The 23463-nt window shown below is 38.2% G+C and overlaps 1 protein-coding gene across 1 annotated transcript in view; it reads right to left on the bottom strand.

The window, feature by feature from the left end:
* Nucleotides 1-3583: 3583 nt before the first annotated feature.
* Nucleotides 3584-23463, bottom strand: part of NC2alpha (negative cofactor 2 alpha) — a 172359-nt gene continuing 152479 nt past the window's right edge. Inside the window, exon 7 of the mRNA XM_090370856.1 lies at nt 3584-3845. Within this exon, the coding sequence (XP_090226982.1) occupies nt 3770-3845 (76 nt within the window). The 3' untranslated portion in view covers nt 3584-3769. The remainder of the gene's footprint in view (nt 3846-23463) is intronic.

Below are 23463 nucleotides of genomic sequence, written 5' to 3'. Positions count from 1 at the left end.
AGTCCACGTAGAACAGTGTCCATTTATTACCACTCTCTGCCATCTCTCACTCAACCATCCTTTTATCCATTGCAGTAACTTGTCCTTAATGCTATACTCCTCCAATATGTACAGCAGTCTTCCATGTGCAACAATATCAAAAGCTTTCCTGAAATCCAAGTATATGATATCAAAATTATTTTTTGAATCCAGTTCATTTGTTACTGAGATTACTGTTACTCATATGCAGTACTTTGCATTTCTCAATTTTAAACATCAGTTGCCACTTCTCAGCTCAAATGCCTAAATTTTTTGTATGCTGTTGCAGTAGCATACTGTCATTACTGACATTAAGAATCCAGCCAATCTCTGCATCACCTGCAAACTTAGAAATTAAGCCTGATATACCTTTATCAATATCATTAATACATTCAGAAAACAACAACCCCGCCAGCACGAAACTCTGGGGGACTCCACTGATAACTTTACTCCACAATGAGCCTTGACAAGATATGAAGTTTGCTTGATTGATATTTCTGTTCACTGACTTTTTTTTTTTGGATTATAAAATTTAAAACAGTAAAAAAGACAAGCAATCAATAACGACAAACATGGGACACACAAATTTCACAAGTGAGGCAAGTTTACGAAGCTTAAAAAATAGGAATGAAGAGAAGATTTCTGAAAATGTATTTGTTTTTTATGATTGAATATTTCATGGAAGGGGAAACACATTTCACCATAATATCGTAAAAACCCACACTATTCCAGCTATCGGTATTATCGCAAATGCAGTAAGATCGAGTTTACAACCCATTTATAATTTGCACTAACAGAAAAGCCCAATAAACTGGGAACTGCAAATTGTTATTATTGTTTTATGGTTCAGAAAACAACATCCAGAAATGTGCTTCTCTGCTCATGCTATCATGCCTCACAAAATGTCCGTTCAAACAGTAAAATGTGAGCGTCTGAAAACATGAGTCGGCCTACAATATCACGTGTTATCTTGTGAATACAGTGAATGACAACTGTGTGTCTCTGACCAATACACTACAGTAAATGGGAAATATAGCTCTCACACATTTGACGTTTGACATTTTTTAAGCTTTGTAAACTTGTATGTATTGCTGCACAGGTTGCTACGTTCAGCCTGGTGCTGGGTTTTGCATTCACCTGGTGTTACTAGCAGATGAAATCGCATGAGCCAATGTGACATATATTAAGGAACAATGTGAGTTATACTCACAGTGTTCCTTAATATATCAGTCGTGTTGGAGCAAATTCGCATTGCAAAAATGCACATTATAGCAGAACCGACTGTACTTAATAATACTAACAATAAAGGGCATACTTTTTTTTATTATTTTACTTTACTTTTTATTTGGCATCCCAATTATATTAGTAATTTTTAATTAATAATGTAACAAATTATTATTTTATACATTTTTTTTTATAACTGGCATTTAGAACGTCTCTAATTGATGTCCAACAATAGTCAGCCAGTACAGATGGATTCCACCTTCCCTGGTATCAAGCTTTTCCATATCAGATATCTTTTGAGGAAATCTTTCACCACATTTAACACTGACAGTACTCAGATGTGATGGGAAAAAACTTCCAATTTTAAATTTAAAAAAAAAAAAAAAAGGGTTGCAATATGCAACCCATTTTTTAATTATTTTTTTTTATTACTTATATAAGACAACACATTTGAGTTGCAATATGCAACTTCAAATGTACTGTCCTGTATAAGTTTCCTAATGTGTGAATCAAACAAAAATACTCTATGATTTTTTGCCAAGTTTATTCTAGGAAATTTACTCTTTAAATATAAAAATTTATCACTACCCTTATTCATGGCTTTTGCAGAGTTTACCATTAGGGCCAATTTAGCAAGGAGAAAAATTTAGCAAAAAAAGGCTGATACAACAGTTTTCTGCCTGGAACTAACTGCTGTCTAACATTCTTGAACTAAATACTGTCCATCCTTTGCTTGCCATCCCATTCATATAAAAAAACAGCACATAAACCTGATACCTTGCATCTGGAGTATAATGCATATATCTTTCTTAATCATGGAGTAAGCAATTGTTTTTTGTTTTTTTAAAGTCAATTCCCTAACAAACAGCAAAATGAACCAAGATTATCAGCATACTTTCAAGATAAGTATGACATTGAATAGCACATTGTTTTTGCAGCACATCAGAGACCAACTAAAACAAGCATATGAAAGGCAATAAGACGGCTGGTCACAAATTACGTGATAGTTTTATATAATAAGAGCATGATATGACAATCTCCTGACAAATAGTTGAATGGTATTTGGTGTTATATTAATCAATAGCTGCACACTTTGCACTGTCCAAGCTGAATCTTTTTGAGGTGCAACTTTTTTTAATCATGGCATAAAAATACACTAAAATCACCCAACATTACAATAAGGAGAAAATCTGTATCATACAGTGTAAGTGAACAATTGTAACAAAAAATTATCATAGACATTTAATTATGAAAGAAAATTATATAAATTAATATATTGGGAACATATATTTTTCAAATGTATGTTTATATAAGTTTTTTGCTGAAATTAATGTAAGTCCAATCTATGAAGTTACTTTTTAACTCCTCCCGCACCTCACAACTTGGTTGGCAAAACAACAAAAGGCATGCCTACAGGACATTACTTTAATCATTACTTTTTAATTCAATTAAAGTGAAATTTTAACAATTAATTTTACATATTCTTGTCAACTTTGATCCCATCTAACTTATATTTTATTTCAGCATACTGAAGAAATTAAAAAAAAATCCCTAAAGTAGAATTCTGCCATTCACAGTAAGAAGTATATACAAGTCCCCCCACCCCCACCCCAACAACAGCAGCAAAGAGTATTAAGAAATAATGCAGAATGCCAATGACAACTTTTCTATAAAATTTAATTCATATGTTAACATTTTTAGTTACTTTTTAAAATTCAAAGTTCATCATTAGTCTTTGCTCTTGAGAAATTTCTACTTTTGTATTTTGGAATTATATGTAAATAAAACTTTTATCTTTCTGAGAGAATTTTAAAAGTAAGTAAAATCTTTAACTGTCAGTAATCTACTAAAATCAAAACTGCTAATGACTAAATATAAATAAAGAAGAATACTCAAATCTGTATAAATGGAGAACTATAAAAACCTCAAACTACAGAAGGTATATAATTATTGTACAAATAGTGCACCATTCTATATACATCAATAACTACACAAAAGGACAATAATCCCTGAAGCAGCCTCATTTGGACAATGGAACTCACAAGAAAAAGAAATGCAATATATTTCCCATTATGAAGAAGTATTACTGATTCAAAAGCTAAAAGAGAGGTAATGCACTGTGATTTACTTCACAATATGGGGTGTATGATGCCTTTATGGCTATGTAGAGAATAATGAATTTACACTACCTGTACAAAAGAATACCTATTAATTATAAGGAATGAGAAAACTCTTTACTGTGGATTAAAAGTTTAAATAAAAACTTTACTGGAAAACATCATTACAATGCTCAAACATACTTGATAATTCCATCTTAAATACATTTCCTAAAAATGCAAAATCAGTGATAGCTGATGATAACCATGAAGATAATGAGAAATGGCAAAATAAAATCCATTTCCTGAAGAATACAAAGGTTTACTACTCCTTCCTCTGAAGTTCAACAATATTTAACAATGTCAATTGTAGATGCTGTCCTGTAGACGGTCTCCAGTGAAGTCACATTCAGATGGATGTGGGTTTATGGTCAGGAATCATAATCATCATCATCTGCACTGCTTGTGGTGTTGCAATTTTGCACATATGGAATCTGTCGGGAGTGGCTATAAAAAAAAAAAAAAAAAAAAAAAACAGCACAGCTTCATTACTATGTTTGTATAATGCACTTTTGGAATAATCAAAAATCAACAACAGTGTTGGTACTGAAATAAGTTTACATATTTTGGCAATCTCATCACATGATAAAAAATTTTGCTTCTATTGAAATGAGCAGAAGTCTGAAAAACAAGATGCAGGATATTTCAGAGACTGCTGGTAGTCATTGCGTTACAAGTAAACACATGGGTTGTGTTAGGGTAGCTAAGAATAGAAACAGGTGCATGTATACCTGCGTGTACACCAATGCTAGGAGTTTGGTAAATAAATTTGATGAATTTGAGGTATTGCTCAAAACATCAAAGGCAGATATTGTTGGGATATCAGAGACGTGGTGTCACACAGATATAAGTAATGCGGAACTGGAATTTGGGGAATACAATGTGTATAGAAAGGATAGACAGGACAGGAGGGGAGGAGGGGTTATGCTATTAATTAAGAAACACATAAAGTCCAAGGAAGTGAAGCCAGTCGACATCGATGGACAGGGCAGTGCCGAATCAGTTTGGTGTGACATAAGCATAGGGAAATCAAAATTGAGAGTAGGAGTGTGCTATAGGCCTAATGACTCTGATGAGTATAATAAGATATTGTACAGGGAAATAGAGTGGGCCAGTAAATCAGAGAGTCTTATAATGGGGGATTTTAATTTCCCAGATATTGACTGGAATTTGTGGGTTGGTCACTCGCACACTAGCAAGGCTTTTGTGGATTTATTGGATGATTGTTTTCTACACCAGCATGTTCGTGAGGCAACAAGAGGGAGCAATACTCTTGATCTGATTATCAGTAGTGACTCTTCATGCATTAAGAACCTGCAGATAAATGAACCACTAGGTGGCAGTGATCACAGTGTGTTGAAGTGGGATTTACTCAAGGAGGTAACTACCATCAGAGGTAAAGGGAAGGGTTTTTGTTTTCGTAAAGGCGACTATGATGGTCTGAGACAGTATTTAAATTCTATACAGTGGGACCAACTGATGATGTTACCAACAGCAAACTCAAAATGGGAAGCATTCAAGGAACTAATCTTGGAGGCTACCAGGCTTTACATACCAACTAAGAAATATTGTTCAAGGTTTAGGCCTAAATGGTTGTCAGATGAACTAATGAGACATGTGGCAGAGAAGAAAAATGCATGGGATACATATAAATTAATGGGTGACATGGAAGCCTATGATAGATATAAGTTGGTCTGTAACCAAGTCACAAAGGAGATTAGGCAGGCAAAGGCAGACTACGAAAAATCCTTGGCAAAGGATGCAAAGAAAAACAGAAAAGAGTTCTTTACATACTTGAACTCGAGAAGGAAAGGGATGAATCAGATTGGTCCACTGGATATTGATGGTTCAACAGTTGAGGATCCTGCTCAGGTGGCTAACAATCTAAACGAGTATTTTGCATCTACATTCACGCATGAGGAGTTATTCAGGAAGGAGAATGATGTAGGTAAAGTAAACATTGGCAGTGAGCTGGATGATTTTGTAATAACTGAGAGGAAAGTGGAGGAGAGATTGTTGAGGATAAACATAAAAAAGGCACCTGGGGTGGATGGGATCTATCCAGTTATATTAAAGGAGGCAGCAAAGGAAGTATGCAAACCCCTAGCCATAATTATGAGAGCTTCTTTGGACTCAGGGGAGGTACCCATAGACTGGAGATGTGCAAATGTAACCCCAATTCACAAAGGAGGATCAAAGGCTGACACAAGTAATTATAGACCTGTTAGTTTAACTTCTGTTCCAGGTAAATTAATGGAGGCACTGGTTAAAGAAGCACTGCAGGATCATCTAGACAAGAATTCAGTTATAGCTCAGACGCAGCATGGTTTTGTTAAGGGCAGGTCTTGCCTGACCAATTTGATTGGATACTATGATGTAGTCACAAAAGAACTGGATGCAGGGAATAACTTTGATATTATATATTTGGATCTTAGAAAGGCTTTTGATACTGTTGCACATGGAAGACTGCTGCACAAATTGGAGCAGTGTGGCATTGGAGGCAAATTGCTGCTATGGATAAGGGGATGGTTGAGTGGCAGAAGACAGAGAGTGGTAATCAATGGACACTGCTCAACGTGGACTAATGTTATTAGTGGAGTTCCTCAAGGTTCAGTGTTGGGTCCGTTGTTGTTTTCGGTGTTTATGAATGATATTGATGATGGGATATCAAGTTTAATGTCCAAGTTTGCAGATGATACAAAGGTTGGCAGGGTCGTCAAGGACACTACTGACGCTATGCTGCTGCAACAGGATCTGGAAAGGTTGAACAGATGGGCTGAGAGGTGGCAAATGAAGTTTAACATTGACAAATGTAAAGTACTGCATATGGGAAACAGTAACCCCAGAGCAACGTATCAACTCTGCGGTACCACACTGACAGTGGTGGAGAATGAAAAGGACCTGGGGGTAATTGTGCAGGGAGATATGAAGTTCTCTGAGCAGTGCAGACGAGCTGCAAGAGTAGCTCATGGTGTCTTGTCAATGATATACAGGAATTTTTCTAGCAGGGATAAGGGGGTGATTATTCCCTTGTATAAGGCAATGGTTAGGCCACATCTTGAGTACTGTATACAGGTCTGGAGGCCTCATTTCAAGAAGGATGTAGAGCTGCTGGAACGGGTACAGAGAAGGGCAACAAGATTAGTAAATGGAACAAAGGGTTGCTCTTACGAAGAAAGGCTTAAATTTTGCAAATTACAGAGTCTGGAAACTAGGCACCGGCGAGGTGATCTGATAGAGGTGTATAAGGCCTTGAATGGTTTGAGCATGCTCAATGCCAATGGGATTCTTCATCTTTCTCAGAATAATCACCTCAGAGGGCATAAATTCAAATTGAGGAAGGACGGATGTCGGATAGATGTGCGGAAATTTGCCTTTGGCCAGCGGGTGGTTGGTTGGTGGAACCGACTTCCATCACTTGTTGTTGAAGTTGATAGCCTAAACAAATTTAAAGCTCAACTGGACAGGTATTTCGAACGAACGGAGGGGTGAAATGGGAGAGGGTTTTTTTTTTTTTTTTTTTTTTGGGCTGATGCTGAATAAGCTTGCTTTCTTGCATCGTATGCCTCTACTAATGCTAATGCTAATCTACCCATAAATACATTTATGCATTCTATCCTATAAATACAGGGTTGGACTAAGTTTACAATGAAAATCTACACCTTAAGGTCAATGACATATAAATTAATTTTTTGCTAATTTAGTTGTATTATCTATCATTACTTGTTTCACTAGAAAATGTGAAATAAGTAATGCATTATGTGATATACGCTCGAATATATGCTTGCAATGTTACTTAAGTTCCTTCTGGCACTTTCACTATACCATATGCCTATTATCTGTCAATGATGACCCTACTTAATATCAAAAAGTCTGGGAATATCATATCTATGGAAGTGTGCCCTCAAGAGTGTTACCTATGTTACCTATGAGGGCTAGTTTCACTAGCCCTCATAGGTAACACAGTTTGTTATGATCGTGGTCCATCCACAGTGTGTAGAAAAGGCCTCTGTTTGGATTCTGAAAGATGGGAAGAATTTTTATGGTTTTTTTCATACCACGGCTATGCAACCCTCCTCTGACAGTTACAAGGTTCTGTTCTTGTGGAGGAAAATTTCAATCTGTGTTTTTCAGAGTTTTCTTTGCATTTCTGGAATTTAGTTGTATAGGAGCTGTTTACAGATACTTCCGCAAACGTTTCTCCTAGGGTATCAGCTACTTTGGATGGTTAGCTATTTCCTCTCCTTTCTAATGTATTAATGAAGGACTGTTGTTTTGGTATAAACTGTTCATTCTATGGATCTTATTCCATACCAATTGAATAGTTGTACCTCTAATAATTGTTAAAGTATAGTGGATGCAAGGTTCTTTTTTGCATATGTATTGAATCCTTCTTGTTTGCACTCTGGCCTTCTTATACTGTTTGAGGTTCGAGTAGTGGGTAACTATTCCAGGCTTTCATTTGCTCTTCCCTTACTGTAGTACATTTCTCATTAGACCAGATGTTTGAGTGTTTTGGAAAACGGGACGAAGTTTTAGGTATTTTCTGATTCCCTGCATATAATAATTATTCTATGATGTAAATTACTGTGTTGTCAATGATTCCTTTGTTTGCTAATTGTGAATTTATGATGGGCAATTCTCTGAATTTTCCCCAGTCTGCTTTTTTCATTTTCAACCTTTGGATCCTATGTGGATAATTGGGAGATTTTGATTAGGATGGATATCTCTGGATAACAATCACTACCTAATGGATCTCTTTTAAATACTTTCTGGTTAAAAATGAAAATACATCAGGGCTGCAAACAGAGAGGGCTATTGCTGAGCTTGTATTCCATAGGGTTGATGACACCTATGTATGTGCTCCATTTTTGGGGAGATAGTGAGAGAGGTTATTCTGATCCAGAAATTTTTCTATAATCTCTTCTAATCATAATATAACCGTTTAAAACTGAACAAATAGTCTCCAAAAAGACAAAATGGAGGTTGATTAATTGATCTGGTTTTTAATGGTGCACTGGCAGCTGAGGCCATAATGCACCAAGTCAAAAAAATGGAGGCAATAGTTGTATTATATGGTCATCTAGCTTTTCATATCACATTTCTTAAAACATATATACCTACTGCAATTTGGGCGGCTGTTGTTTCTAGAGGGCTATTCAGTTCTGCTTGAACTGGGATATGAGGATTGACTAATATGGCAACTCCTCCATGAGCCTGTCTGTCTTTGATCCTATCTTTCCAAATATAGAGTATTTCTGCATTGAAAGGACATGTTTTGGTCTCAAGTATGTCTCTTGACAGCATAAGAATATTGGGTATACTTTTTTTGGGAGAAGCAGCATCAAATTTCCCCAGAGGATGCAGTTATCATGGATCGAGCGCATGGGTTCTGGAACCGTAAATGGCTCGAGAGCCTACGAATCTGTTCATCCGACCACAATATTATGAATAGGGACAGAGGTATGCGTATGCATCCTCTGTTTGAAACTATTATCCTAAGTACGGATGAACGGTTTTGCTTAACACGTTCCCGAGCTATTTCCGCTTCCAGTTCAGACCATGCGCCGACTGCACCACGTGTATAGGTACCGTGAGCCTGTTATATATATGGACGTACTGCAGGAAGTTTTGTTACTGCTGAGGAAGGGAGCGCAAGCTTCCGAAAGCTCCAGAGATTTTTATCGTTTTTATCGCTTTTAATCCGGTTTATTTTAGTGTATTTTATCTCAAGGATTTTATCACAGTTTTAATGTTTTTACATGTATATTTAATATAATAGCAGTTTTTGTAAATATTTATTTTATTTTAATATGTAAATAAATATTTTAGTTACAGTAAATACTTATTCTTATGGTTGGTGTGAGCTGATTTAATACTAAAATATGATTGCACTTTAATGAGCACTTTTCTCACACAAGCAAGGAAGGATTCGTGTAAGGAGATAAAAGATATCATCAATATTACTTTGTAAACCTTGATAATTCCATTGTATTAGGCTGTGAATGTTTAACTTTGCTGGTACTTTTGGATTTATTCTTGAAGGTTTACATCATTCAATTGTTTTCTTTCTTTCTTTTCTTGGAAAGATAGGCTTCCCTGTGTCCATCTCTTCTTTTTTTGGAAGATATTTTTAGCACTGCTTGTTCAGTTTCATCTCTGTTTTTGGTTTCCAAGTTGTGTTCTTGTATACTGTGTTCTGAGGGTACCTATTTTCTGTGTTTTTAGTTTGTGGGCAGTGGATGTTTTTGGCAGAAATGAAATTGGTGTATTAACCTCCTTTCCTTGTGACTATGATTGCACTTTATCCTGAAAAAGGCCTCTGAGGTTGGGAAAATTCATATTTTAGTATTAAATCAGCTCACACCAACCATAAGAATAAGTATTTACTGTAACTAAAATATTTATTTACATATTAAAATAAAATAAATATTTACAAAAACTGCTATTATATTAAATATACATGTAAAAACATTAAAACTGTGATAAAATCCTTGAGATAAAATACACTAAAATAAACCGGATTAAAAGCGATAAAAACGATAAAAATCTCTGGAGCTTTCGGAAGCTTGCGCTCCCTTCCTCAGCAGTAACAAAACTTCCTGCAGTACGTCCATATATATAACAGGCTCACGGTACCTATACACGTGGTGCAGTCGGCGCATGGTCTGAACTGGAAGCGGAAATAGCTCGGGAACGTGTTAAGCAAAGCCGTTCATCCGTACTTAGGATAATAGTTTCAAACAGAGGATGCATACGCATACCTCTGTCCCTATTCATAATATTGTGGTCGGATGAACAGATTCGTAGGCTCTCGAGCCATTTACGGTTCCAGAACCCATGCGCTCGATCCATGATAACCGCATCCTCTGGGGAAATTTGATGCTGCTTCTCCCAAAAATGTTCGGCCACAGCAGACTTATTGTAATCAGCGGTTTTTATAGCATTTGCATGCTCCCCCAGACGATCCTTGAGCCGTCGTTTTGTCTCGCCCACATAACACTCCCCACAATCCGGGCATTTTATCCTGTATACTACTCCACTACTCAGGTCCTGTCTCAGGTGTTGTCTCAGGTAAAAGACCCAATAGCAAAGGACCTGAGTAGTGGAGTAGTATACAGGATAAAATGCCCGGATTGTGGGGAGTGTTATGTGGACGAGACAAAACGACGGCTCAAGGATCGTCTGGGGGAGCATGCAAATGCTATAAAAACCGCTGATTACAATAAGTCTGTTGTGGCCGAACATTTTTGGGAGAAGCAGCATCAAATTTCCCCAGAGGATGCGGTTATCATGGATCGAGCGCATGGGTTCTGGAACCGTAAATGGCTCGAGAGCCTACGAATCTGTTCATCCGACCACAATATTATGAATAGGGACAGAGGTATGCGTATGCATCCTCTGTTTGAAACTATTATCCTAAGTACGGATGAACGGTTTTGCTAAACACGTTCCCGAGCTATTTCCGCTTCCAGTTCAGACCATGCACCGACTGCACCACGTGTATAGGTACCGTGAGCCTGTTATATATATGGACGTACTGCAGGAAGTTTTGTTACTGCTGAGGAAGGGAGCGCAAGCTTCCGAAAGCTCCAGAGATTTTTATCGTTTTTATCGCTTTTAATCCGGTTTATTTTAGTGTATTTTATCTCAAGGATTTTATCACAGTTTTAATGTTTTTACATGTATATTTAATATAATAGCAGTTTTTGTAAATATTTATTTTATTTTAATATGTAAATAAATATTTTAGTTACAGTAAATACTTATTCTTATGGTTGGTGTGAGCTGATTTAATACTAAAATATGATTGCACTTTAATGAGCACTTTTCTCACACAAGCAAGGAAGGATTCGTGTGGTGGAATTGAGTTATCTGTACTTCTACTGAATAGTATTTTTGCGTAATTTAATTTAGGCATAAAATAGTGTATTTGTATTGATTTGGTTAGACTGCCTTCTTGGCAGTTTATATTGTTCTTGGCTTTATATTTTTGTATTGCTTTTTCCTTTTCCATAATTCACATGATCTGGAGTTGGATAAGTAATCTCCTTTGCAGTTCAGACACTCTGGTGCTGTATATCCTTTACTGCCAAACTTCTGGCATTTGAAGCAGAATATTAGGTTTGATATATATACATGTTCTGATTTAGCATAGGTATACAGCATTTATGAATAATTAGATTTTTAGTTGCCGTGACTTGTCAACTAAATCATGCCCCAAACTGGAGCAGCAGAGCAACGGGCACAAAGTGGCAGGAGTGCTGTGACTCGGGGGAGAACTGAGGGGGGCAATTCTCCAACGCATCACAGCTTAAAAAAAATGTGTAGCTTGTGAAATGTTTGCCGAACTCTCTGGAACGGAACATGACATTGCCATAGGGGATGTCTTTGTGTGCGCGCGATGTAAGGAGTGTAAGGAAATCAGGCGACAATTCAGCGTTGTTATGGGCCTATATGAGAGTTTGAAGGACAGGGTGGATGCCCTCGAAAGATCTAAATTGAAAGCTGAGAGCCCATCAGGCTCTCACATGCCCACATCAACGCCAGAGCTTGCACTTGGTCATCACGAAACACAGCGGCAACCCCCAAGGCAGAATGCGCTGGTCCCACAGGAACTAGTAGTTGTTGGTGACTCTATTGTCAGGGAAATGGGTAACATGCTCTGTAAAAAGGATAGGTGGAACAGGAAGAGGGTGTGTCTGCCAGGGGCAAATGTTGATGACGTTGTAGAGCGGATATCCACTTTTAAGGGCACAAAAGGTGATATAGTTGTAGACGTTGGCACTAATGATATTAAGAGTAGGAGACCGGCAGAATTACTTAACAAGTACAGGTCACTGTTGACCAAAAGCCGAGAATCAGGGTTGAATTTGAAAGTGTCTGCAATTCTGCCCTGGAAAGAATGTGCAAGGCTGAAGGGGTAGAATTTTTTTCAGCCTGGACTGTACTTGTTAACAGGAGAGACTGCTTCTATAGGGATGGTATACACTTAAATAGAAAGGGTGCAAGAATATTTGCTGATGCTATCGAGGCAGTTTTAGGTGGGTCGGAACACTGATAGCTTGGGGGGGATACAAGGACTAATAGTTTAACAGTAGCTGTAGGCAGAGGCGAAGGTGATTCTTGCACAACTTCTATTAGAATAAGTAGCGACCTGGTGTGTGGGGTGTTGGGGGTTTCAGGGACGGATGGCAGTCATCCTGAAATAGGTGGGTATATGGGATGTGTTAGGGTACCTAAGAATAGGAGTAGGAGCATGTATGCTTGCATGTATACCAATGCTAGAAGTATAGTAAATAAATTTGATGAATTTGAAGTGTTGGTCAAGACATCAAAGGCAGATATTGTTTGGATAGCAGAGCCATGGTGTCACACAGATATAAGGAATGCTGAACTGGAATTTGGGAAGTACAATGTGTACAGAAAGGATAGACAGGATAGAAAGGGAGGAGGTGTTATGCTGTTAATTAAGAAAAACATAAAATCAAAAGAAGTGCATCCAGGTGATATAGATGAACAGTGCACTGTTGAGTCAGTTTGGTGTGACATAAGCACTGCGAAAGCAAAAATAAGAGTAGGAGTGTGTTATAGGCCTAATGACTCGAATGAGTACAATGAACAATTGTACAGAGAAATAGAGTGGGCTAGTAAATCGGAATGTCTTATAATGGGGTATTTTAACTTCCCAGATATTGACTGGAACTCGTGGGTTGGTCAACCACACACTAGTCAGACTTTTGTGGATTTATTGGATGATTGTTTTCTGCAGCAGCATGTTCGAGAGGCAACCAGAGAAAGTAATACTCTTGATCTGGTTATCAGCAGTGATCATTCGTGTATTAAGAATTTGCAGATAAAGGAACCACTAGGTGGCAGTGATCACAGTGTACTGATGTGGGATTTACTTAAAGATTTAATTACCATCAGGGGTAAAGGAAAGGGCTTTTGCTTCCGTAAAGGTGAGTACAGTGGTCTCTGACAGTTTTTAAATTCTGTACAGTGGGATAAACTGACGATGTTACCAACAGTAAATTCTAAGTGGGAAGCATTCAAGGAATTAACCATGGATGCTACTAAAAGTTTCGTACCTATTAAGAAATATTGTTCAAGATTTAGGCCTAAATGGTTATCAAATGAACTAATGAGACTCGTAACAGAGAAGAAAAATGCATGGGATGCATATAAATTATCAAGCGACTCAGAAGCCTATGGCAGATTACGAGAAATCCTTGGCATAAGATGCTAAGAAAAACAGGAAGGATTTCTTTACTTGTATAAACTCTAAAAGGAAGGGGATGAATCTGATTGGTCCAATTGACATCGATGGTTCGACTGTTGATGATCCTGCTCAGATAGCAAACAAACTGAATCAGTATTTTGCATCTACATTCACACATGAGGAATTATTAAGGTTTGAAAATGGCAGAAGGTTTTCAAATTGTAGCAGGATACTTAATGATTTTGGAATAATTGAAAGCAAAGTGGAGGAGAAATTGTTGAAGTTAAACATAAGAAAGGCACCTGGGGTGAATGGGATCTATAAAGTTATATTAAATGAGACGGCAAAGCAACTAAGCAAACCCTTAGCCATAATTATGAGAGCATCCTTGGACTCAGGGGAAGTCCCCACGGACTGGAGATGTGCAAATGTATCCCCAATTCACAAAGGGGGATCGAAGGGTGATACGAGTAATTACAGACCAGTTAGTTTAACTTCTGTTCCGGGTAAAATAATGGAGTCGCTGGTTAAAGATGTATTGCAGGATCATCTAGACAAGACTGCAGCAATGATTCAGACACAGCATGGGTTTGTTAAGGGAAAGTCTTGTCTGACAAATTTGATAGGATATTATGATGTGGTTACAAAGGAACTGGATGCAAAAAATAATTTTGATATCATATATTTGGATTTCAGGAAAGCTTTTGACACTGTTGCGCATGGAAGACTATTGTACAAATTGGAGCAGAATGGTATTAAGGGTAAGTTGCTACAATGGATAAAAGGATGGTTAAGTGGAAGATGACAGAGGGTGGTAATCAATGGGTACTGCTCTTCTTGGACTAATGTTATTAGTGGAGTCCCACAGGGTTCGGTGTTAGGTCCACTGTTGTTTTGTATATTTATCAATGATATTGATGAAGGTATATCAGGCTTAATGTCGAAGTTTGCAGATGATACAAAGGTTGGCAGGGTTGTTAATGACAGTAATGGCAGTGTGCTACTGCAACAGGATCTAGATAGTTTGGGCAGATGGGCTAAGAAGTAGCAACTGAAGTTTAACCTTGACAAATGCAAAGTACTGCATATGGGTAGAAGTAACCCCAGAGAAATGTACCAACTGTGTGGTACTACGCTTAAGGTGGTAGAAAATGAAAAAGACCTGGGAGTAATTGTGCAGTCAGATATGAAGTTTTCTGAGCAATGCAGACAGGCTGCCAGGGCAGGTCATGGGGTTTTGTCAATGATATATAGGAATTTTGCTAGCAGGGAAAAGGAGGTGATTATCCCTCTGTATAAGGCAATGGTCAGGCCACGCCTTGAGTACTGCATGAAGCCTGGAGGCCTCATTTTAGGAAGGATGTAGATTTACTTGAGCGTGTACAGAGAAGGGCAACAAGATTGGTGAGGGGAATGAAGGCATCCTCTTACCAAGAGAGGCTTAAGTTCTGCAAATTGCAGTGGCTGGAGACTAGGCACCTGCACGGTGATCTGATTGAGGTGTATAAGGCCTTGAATGGGTCGAGCACGCTGAATTCTGATGGGATACTTCCACTTGTTCAGATTACGAACCTAAGGGGGCATAAATTCAAATTAAGAAAAGACAGATGTAGAATAGATGTGCGGAAATTTGCCTTTAGCCAGCCGGTGGTTAATTGCTAGAACAAACTTCCATCTGTCGTGGAAGTTGATAGGTTAAATAAATTTAAGGAGGAACTGGACAGACATTTGGAGGGAATGGTGTGATTTTTTTTTTTTTTGGCTGATGCTGCATAAGCTCATACACTTGCTTTCTTGCATCACATGCCACTACTACAGCATCAAACTCATTATTCCGTTCTCTTTGAAGGAATAGCAGGGACAGCTAAGTCAGTCAGTCAGTCTTTGATCTGGAGACCTGTTAGGCCGACTGGGCTAGCCGGGTGGGTAAAGTGCCTGCCTGGCAACCCAAAGGTCGCGGGGTTCGATTCCCGCCTCGGGCTTGGATCAAAGTACTGCAAAAACCTTGGGAGGTGCATTATGGCCACAGAAGCCTACGCACCAACAACAACCACAAAAAAAAAAAAAAAAAAGAGACCTGTTAGTGGAGACAGCAAACACCAAATATTCTGAGAATATTACAAAGAACAACAAATTTTGGGAAAATCCTAATTATTTTTCCCCCCAGCACATAATGTTTAATTCATTCAAACGAGTAACTGCTAAATGGGCGTTATTAAACACTGGTTAAACTTTGATAGGTGGAATTAGACCAGGCTATGTCTGCCAGGTGCAAAAGTTGATGACGTTGTAGACCATATATCATCTTTTAAGGGCAACAACTGGTGATATTGCTGTACACGTTGGCACTAATGACATTAAGAGTAGGAGATATGAGGACTTACTTAACAAGTACAGGTCAATGTTGAAAAAAAAGTTAGGGTTAGGGTTAAATTTGAAAGAGTCTGCAATTCTGCAAAGACATGATAGCAGGGAGTATATGATGAGAGCCTTGTTAATCAATTCAGCCCTGGAGAAATTGTTCAAGGCTCATGGGATAGAATTTTTCTGAGCATGGTCTGTGCTTGTTAACAGAAGAGACTGTTTCTACAGGGATGGGATACATTTAAATAGAAAGGGTGCAAGAATATTTGCTGATACTATTAGGCAGTGTTAGGTGAGTCAGAAAACTACTAGCTTTGGGGGAGGATTCACAGAATAAAAGATTAACGGTAGACACAGGCAGAGGTGAAAGCGATTCTTGCACTGCTTCTATTGGAATGAGCAGCAGCCTGGAAGGCGAGTAGCTGGAGATTTCAAGGGCTGTCGGGATTCAAAATGGAACAAGTAAATACATGGGCTATGTTAGGGTAACTAAGAGTAAGAATAGGTGTATGTATACTTGCATGTACACCAATGCTAGGAGTATAGAAAATAAATTTGATGAATTTGAAGTGCTGGTCAGGACAACAAAAAACGGATATTGTTGAGACATCAGACACGTGGTGCCACATGGATATAAGCAGTGCAGAACTGGAATTTGGGGATTACAATGTATACAGAAAGGATAGACAGGACAGGAAGGGAGAAGGGGTTATGCTGGTAAGAAACACACAAAATCTAATGAAGTGCATCCAATTGACATTGGTGGACAAAGCAACGTTGAGTTAATGTGGCGTGACATAAGAACTGGGAAAGGGAAAATGAGAGTACGAGTGCGTGTGTTATAGACCTAATGAATCTGATGAGTATAATGAGCAACTGTGCAGAGAAATAGAGTGAGCCAGTAAATCAGAATGTCTTATAATGGTGGATTTTAACTTTCCAGATACTGACTGGAACTTGTGGATTGGTCATTTGCACACTAGCAGAACTTTTGTGGATTTATTGGATGACTGTTTTCTATAGCAACATGTACCAGAGGCAACCACAGGGAGTAATACTCTTGACCTGATTATTAGCAGTGATTCTTCATGCATTAAGAATCTGCAGATAAAGGAACCACTATGTGGCAGTGATCACAGTGTACTGATGTGGGATTTACTTAAAGATGTAACTACCATAAGGGGAATGGTTTTTGCTTTTGTAAAGGTGACTAAAGTGGTCTCAGAGAATTTTTCCAATTCTATACAGTGGGATCAACTGATGATGTTACCAATGATGAATTCTAAATGGGTAGCCTTCAGGGACTTAATCTTGGATGGTACTAGGTTTTTCGTACCAACTAAGAAATACTGTTCGAGGTTTAGGCCTAAATGGATGTCAGATGAATTAATGAGGCTCATGGCAGAGAAGAGAAATGCATGGGATGCATATAAATTATCAGGTGACACAGAAGCCTGTGGCAGATATAAGCTAGTCAGTAATCAAGTCACAAAGGAGGTTAGGCAGATCACAAGAAATCTTTGGCAAATGATGCAAAGAAAAATAGCAAAGAGTTCTTTACTTATTTAAATTTTAGAAGAAAAGGGATGAATCAAATTGGTCCACTTAACATAAATGGTTTGAATATTGATGATCATGCTCAGGTAGCTGATAAACTGAATGAGTATTCTGCATCTATATTCACACATGATCCAGAAGTTTATAAAACTCTAACAGGGGGCTAAGTGATTTTGTAATAACTGAGAGTCAAGTGGAGGAGAAATTGTTGAATTTAAACATAAGGAAGGCACCTGGAGTGGATGGGATCTATCCAGTTATATTAAAAGAGGCAGCAAAGGAAGTAAGCAAACCCGTAGCCTTAATTATGAAAGCTTCCTTGGACTGAGGGGAGGTCCCCATGGACTGGAGGTGTGCAAATGTGTTCCCAATTCACAAAGGGGGATCAAAGGGTGACACAGGGAATTACAGACCTGTTAGTCTAACTCAGTGGTTTTCAACTGAGGTGCCATGGCACTTTAGGGTGCCACAACAACATTCCAGGGGGCCATGTAATTTGGGTTTAAGTTACTTAAACTTATTATTTTTTAATTTATATGTTTATTTCATAGAATATTTTATATGTACATATATTTGAATAAAATTATACTATACATATATATATATATATATATATATATAATTTGTATTATGAAATGTAATTTTTATAATTATATTATAATAAATATCATATTATTTGTTATATTTATTATAATAATTTAATATCATAATAAATATCACAAATAATACATGATATTATTTATGATATTTAATAATAAAATATATAATATTCAAATATTTGTACATATAAAATATTCGACATTACATACATATATAATTATGCGGTAACTACTTATGTATCAAAATTAAACTTAAAATTCCAATTAAAATCATGAATTTAATTGATCTAAATTGATTTTAATTGATTTAATTTAATTGATAAATTTAATCATGAAAAATTGTCGATTTTGGGTTGTACTTGAGTGCTCTTCCTGGTAAACTAAAAGGGATTTTAATTTAAAGTCCCCCGCAGCGTTACCACGAAACAATAAAGTCAACTGATCCTTCGCCACTTTGAAACCTGGCATGTTTTTTTTCTTCTTTCAATATGAAACTTCTTTTAGGTATTCGTTTCCAAAAAAGTCCTGCTTCATTTATGTTAAAAACTTGTTGAGAAGTATAACACATAATACCCCTCTTCAATAATTTTAACAAGTTCTTTTTTGAAAGTTTAGGCTCCTTGATCTGCACTTGCAGCTTCTCTCTGGATTTTAAATCTATTCATCCAGCCCTTACTAGTTTTAAATGGTTCCACTTTTTTTTTTTTAGGTGAGCTTTCTTCAGATCATCATATAGGCTAATCTCTTTATTTATACATATATATAATATTTAACTTAACTGACTTCTGCAGTGGATATTATCTTCAATAAAATTAGTTGAAGTCTCTCCATTTCAATCATAATAGTAGCCTAGCTAGCCCTAGCTGCTTGCAGTGGAACAGCTGTCTTTCCCACTGCTAAAATTAATTCTTTATTTTTTATAATTGTTCTTACAGTTAAATCTGCCAGTCCTAAATTATGGCACACATTCACTTGTTGTTTACCAGAATCGATTTGCTTCAAAACGCCTAATTTAATTTTCAAATTTAGCCTTTTTCTTACATTTGTAGTCTTCGTACTGCATCCAGATATTGTTGCTTTTTTATTCTTATCTGCCATTATTAACTCTTCGAAAATGTAACTGCGTTAGTTGCATTAGAGAAGAAAATCTTTATTGTACAGTAAAGATACAGATACAATAATGTGCCCGCCACAGCCAGGAGGCCAGCCGCTGGACAATGATATGGGGTAATATAAAAATATGTACAGTATAAAAGATAACATAACAATTAAAAACGTAGCATTATTAGCCATTCAATAGATATGAGTATGTACAGTCAATCCTCGTATAACACATGTTTACACTACACGAATTCGATCATACACGATTTATAAATAGGGGAACGATATCTTATATAACAAATCTTATATAACAAATTTATTTACTAAATGAATATTTTGCATCGACATTCACACATGAGGAGTTATTCAGCGAGGGGAATGCCAGAGATGTATTCAACTCTAGCAGTAAGTTACAGAATCTTGAAATAACTGGGAGTAAAGTGGAGGAGAAACTGTTGAAGATAAACACAAGAAAGGCACCCGGGGTGGATGGGATCTATCCAGTTATATTAAAGGAGGCAGCAAAGGAAGTAAGCAAACCCTTAGCCATAATTATGAGAGCTTCCTTGGACTCAGGGGAGGTACCCATAGACTGGAAATGTGCAAATGTGACCCCAATTCACAAAGGAGGATCAAAGGCTGACACAAGTAATTATAGACCTGTGAGCTTAACTTCTGTTCCAGGAAAATTAATGGAGGCACTGGTTAAAGAAGCACTGCAGGAGCATTTAGACAAGACTTCAGTTATAGCTCAGACACAGCATGGTTTTGTTAAGGGGAAGTCTTGCCTGACCAACTTGATTGGATACTATGATGCAGTCACAAAAGAACTGGATGCAGGGAATAACTTTGATATTATATACTTGGATCTTAGAAAGGCTTTTGATACTGTTGCACATGGAAGACTGCTACACAAATTGGAGCAGTGTGACATTGGAGGCAAATTACTGCTATGGATAAAGGGGTGGTTGAGGGGGAGAAGACAGAGAGTGGTAATCAATGGACACTGCTCATCGTGGACTGATGTTATTAGTGGAGTCCCTCAGGGCTCAGTGTTGGGTCCATTATTGTTTTCTGTATTTATAAATGATATTGATGATGGTATATCGGGATTAATGTCCAAGTTTGCAGACGATACAAAGGTTGGCAGGGTTGTCAAGGACACTACTGACACTATGCTGCTGCAACAGGATCTGGAAAGGTTGAGCAGATGGGCTGAGAGGTGGCAAATGAAGTTTAACATTGACAAATGTAAAGTACTACACATGGGAAACAGCAACCCCAGAGCAACGTATCAACTCTGTGATACAACACTGACAGTGGTAGAGAATGAAAGGGACTTGGGGGTGGTTGTGCAGGCAGATATGAAGTTCTCTGAGCAGTGCAGACGGGCTGCAAGAGTAGCTCATGGAGTATTGTCAATGATATACAGGAATTTTTCCAGCAGGGATAAGGAGGTGATTATTCCATTGTATAAGGCGATGGTCAGGCCACACCTAGAGTACTGTATACAGGTCTGGAGGCCTCATTTCAAGAAGGATGTAGAGCTGCTGGAACGAGTACAGAGAAGGGCAACAAGATTAGTGAATGGAACAAAGGGGTGCTCTTACGAAGAACGGCTTAAGTTTTGCAAATTACAGTGTCTGGAGACTAGGCACCAGCGAGGTGATCTGATAGAGGTGTATAAAGCCTTGAATGGTTTAAGCATGCTCAATGCTGATGGGATTCTTCCTCTAGCTCAGAATAATCACCAGAGAGGGCATAAATTCAAATTGAGGAAAGACAGATGTAGGATAGACGTGTGGAAATTTGCCTTTAGCCAGCGGGTGGTTGGTTGGTGGAACAGACTTCCATCCCTTGTGGTGGAGGTTGATAGCCTAAATAAGTTTAAGGCTCAGCTGGACAGGTATTTTGAACGAACGGAGGGGTGAAGTGGAAGTGGTTTTTTTTTTTTTTTTTTTTGGCTGATGCTGCATAAGCTTGCTTTCTTGCATCAAATGCCTCTACTAATGCTAATGCTAATGCTAATAACACAAACCGAATTCGCTTATGCACGATTCGCCTTTGTGTTTACAAGAAATGGCAGTCAAACGCAGAATCACCCCAACTTAACGCAACACGATAGGAATGAAGAGAAGATTCTGAAAATGTATCTGACAATGACAACGTGTCTGCTGTTTTTAGCTATTTTAAATCAATAGAGGTTTTTAATTGTATTTAAAATTTATGTTATTGTTATCTCTTTGATTTATTTTTTAGATATTTGTTATTATATATCTGGACATGGTGGCCTAACTAATTAGGTCACCGAGAGCTTAAATTTTTAGATATTACCTGGCCTTGGCGCATTGTAGCCAAAAAATCCAAACAAACAAACTGAAAATGTATATGTTTTTTATATCAGTGAAGGGGAAACACATTTCACCATAATAACGTCAAAACCAACACAATTCCAGCTATCGGTATAATCGCAAATGCAATTAGATAGAGTTTGGTCCTTGAGGTTGTCACAGACATTCTCTCAGATATGCCAAACAAGCTGTACTTGCTATCTGGGAGTCTAAAACGCTGATGGAACTGATATTCGGGTGACACTCAAGTCAAGTGGACCCAATTTCGGCGAAGTCCGGACGGTCTGTGACAGCCAAATCCTCTGCTTGCACCTTCACGATGGTGGGACTGTTAGTAATCCTGGGTATAACCTCCATGCGCAAGTACGTGGTGGGTGACCACCCAGGTGTGAACCAACGTAAGCAGGGGTCGAGGTGTGGCGCCCACACCACATGGAGGAACGCCGCCCCTCTATGTTACCAGGCAGTACTAGGTGGTAGATGACTCTCATCAACCGGTGCAATACCACCACTTTGCTTACTGGAGGCTTGAAATGGTGGAACCCATGTTTAGTCTCTAGAGCTAAGTTCCGGTCAACCTTTCCCTATCTCTTCCATCATGCAGTATGATTGATGACTTTTGAGGTTATGATGAATGTCGTGGCGAGATCCAATATTCCTTACATTTCGAGGGTACAGCTCTAAAACGTTGTTCGCAGGCCGGCCGCTAGTTAGTACACCGGACCGAACCTATTGGTAACTCTCTAGGAGGCTTCCGGATCAGCTAGTGTATAATCTTGCTGCCTCTACTCTGCCAGATAGTGACTGGAGGGAGTCCGAGTAGTGTGTATGCGGGGAGCATTGTCGAGGCCACGTTATGTCAAGGATCTGGGTATATTCTTACCACATGTAGGCCACATCCAAAAATTTCATTACTTCATACAGCATGTCCCACCCACATTTTATTACTATTGAATACACCATGAATAGTCAAACTAATAGAGCAAGCTTATCTGCAAAAAAATCTAAACCTCCCAAGGACTTCCTAATTCATTTCACAAATATACGTGGTCTCAATTCTAATCTCAACGATGTCCATTTCCATTTGCAGTCTGCCAAACTCCATGTACTTTTTCTGACAGAATCTCAGATATCGGTTGATTCATCTACTGCTCATCTCAGATGCCCAAATTATTCGCTGTATGATTCCTTTCGCCTCAAAGGTGGTACTTGTGCATATGTCCGTTCTGATATTCCCTGTCAGAGACTTGGCAATTTGGAATCTCCTCTCTTTGATCTTCTCTGGCTTAAAATCTCTCTACCTCATTGTGTCAAATTCATCTGTTGTCTCTATTGTTCTCCCAACTCCACTAATCACTTGGAGCTATTTGACCTCCTCTCTTTGCAACTTGACTTTCTCCAGTTCAACTTTCCTAACAGTGAGATAATTTTCCTTGGTGATTTTAATGTTCACAACTCCAGCTGGCTTCCGTTTTCTAGTCACACCGACCCAGCAGGTCGAGATGCTGAGGCTTTTGCAATTACTAATGACCTAGCACAGATTGTCCATTTACCTACAAGAATACCGGACAATCCTAATCATACAGCCAATACACTTGATCTTTTTCTCACAAACAACCCTTCTAAGTACACGGTCGAAGTGAGAGGTCCTTTAGGCACTTCAGATCACAACTTAGTGATTGTCTCTTCTCCAATGGAACCTTTATCTCATGGCTATTCCCAACCACATGTTGTTTGGCATTACAAGAATGCAAAATGGGATGACCTGCGCGATTTCTTTTCTTCTTTTCTTTGGTCGGATTACTGTTTCAAAACTCCAGCTGGCTTCCGTTTTCTAGTCACACCGACCCAGCAGGTCGAGATGCTGAGAC

Source organism: Mastigoproctus giganteus, chromosome 3, assembly GCF_048544385.1.
Source record: "Mastigoproctus giganteus isolate SK-2022 chromosome 3, ASM4854438v1, whole genome shotgun sequence".
Taxonomy (NCBI): Eukaryota; Metazoa; Arthropoda; class Arachnida; order Uropygi; family Thelyphonidae; genus Mastigoproctus; species Mastigoproctus giganteus.
The sequence above is the reverse complement of the archived record's forward strand: the minus strand, read 5'-3'. Positions and strand labels throughout refer to the sequence as shown.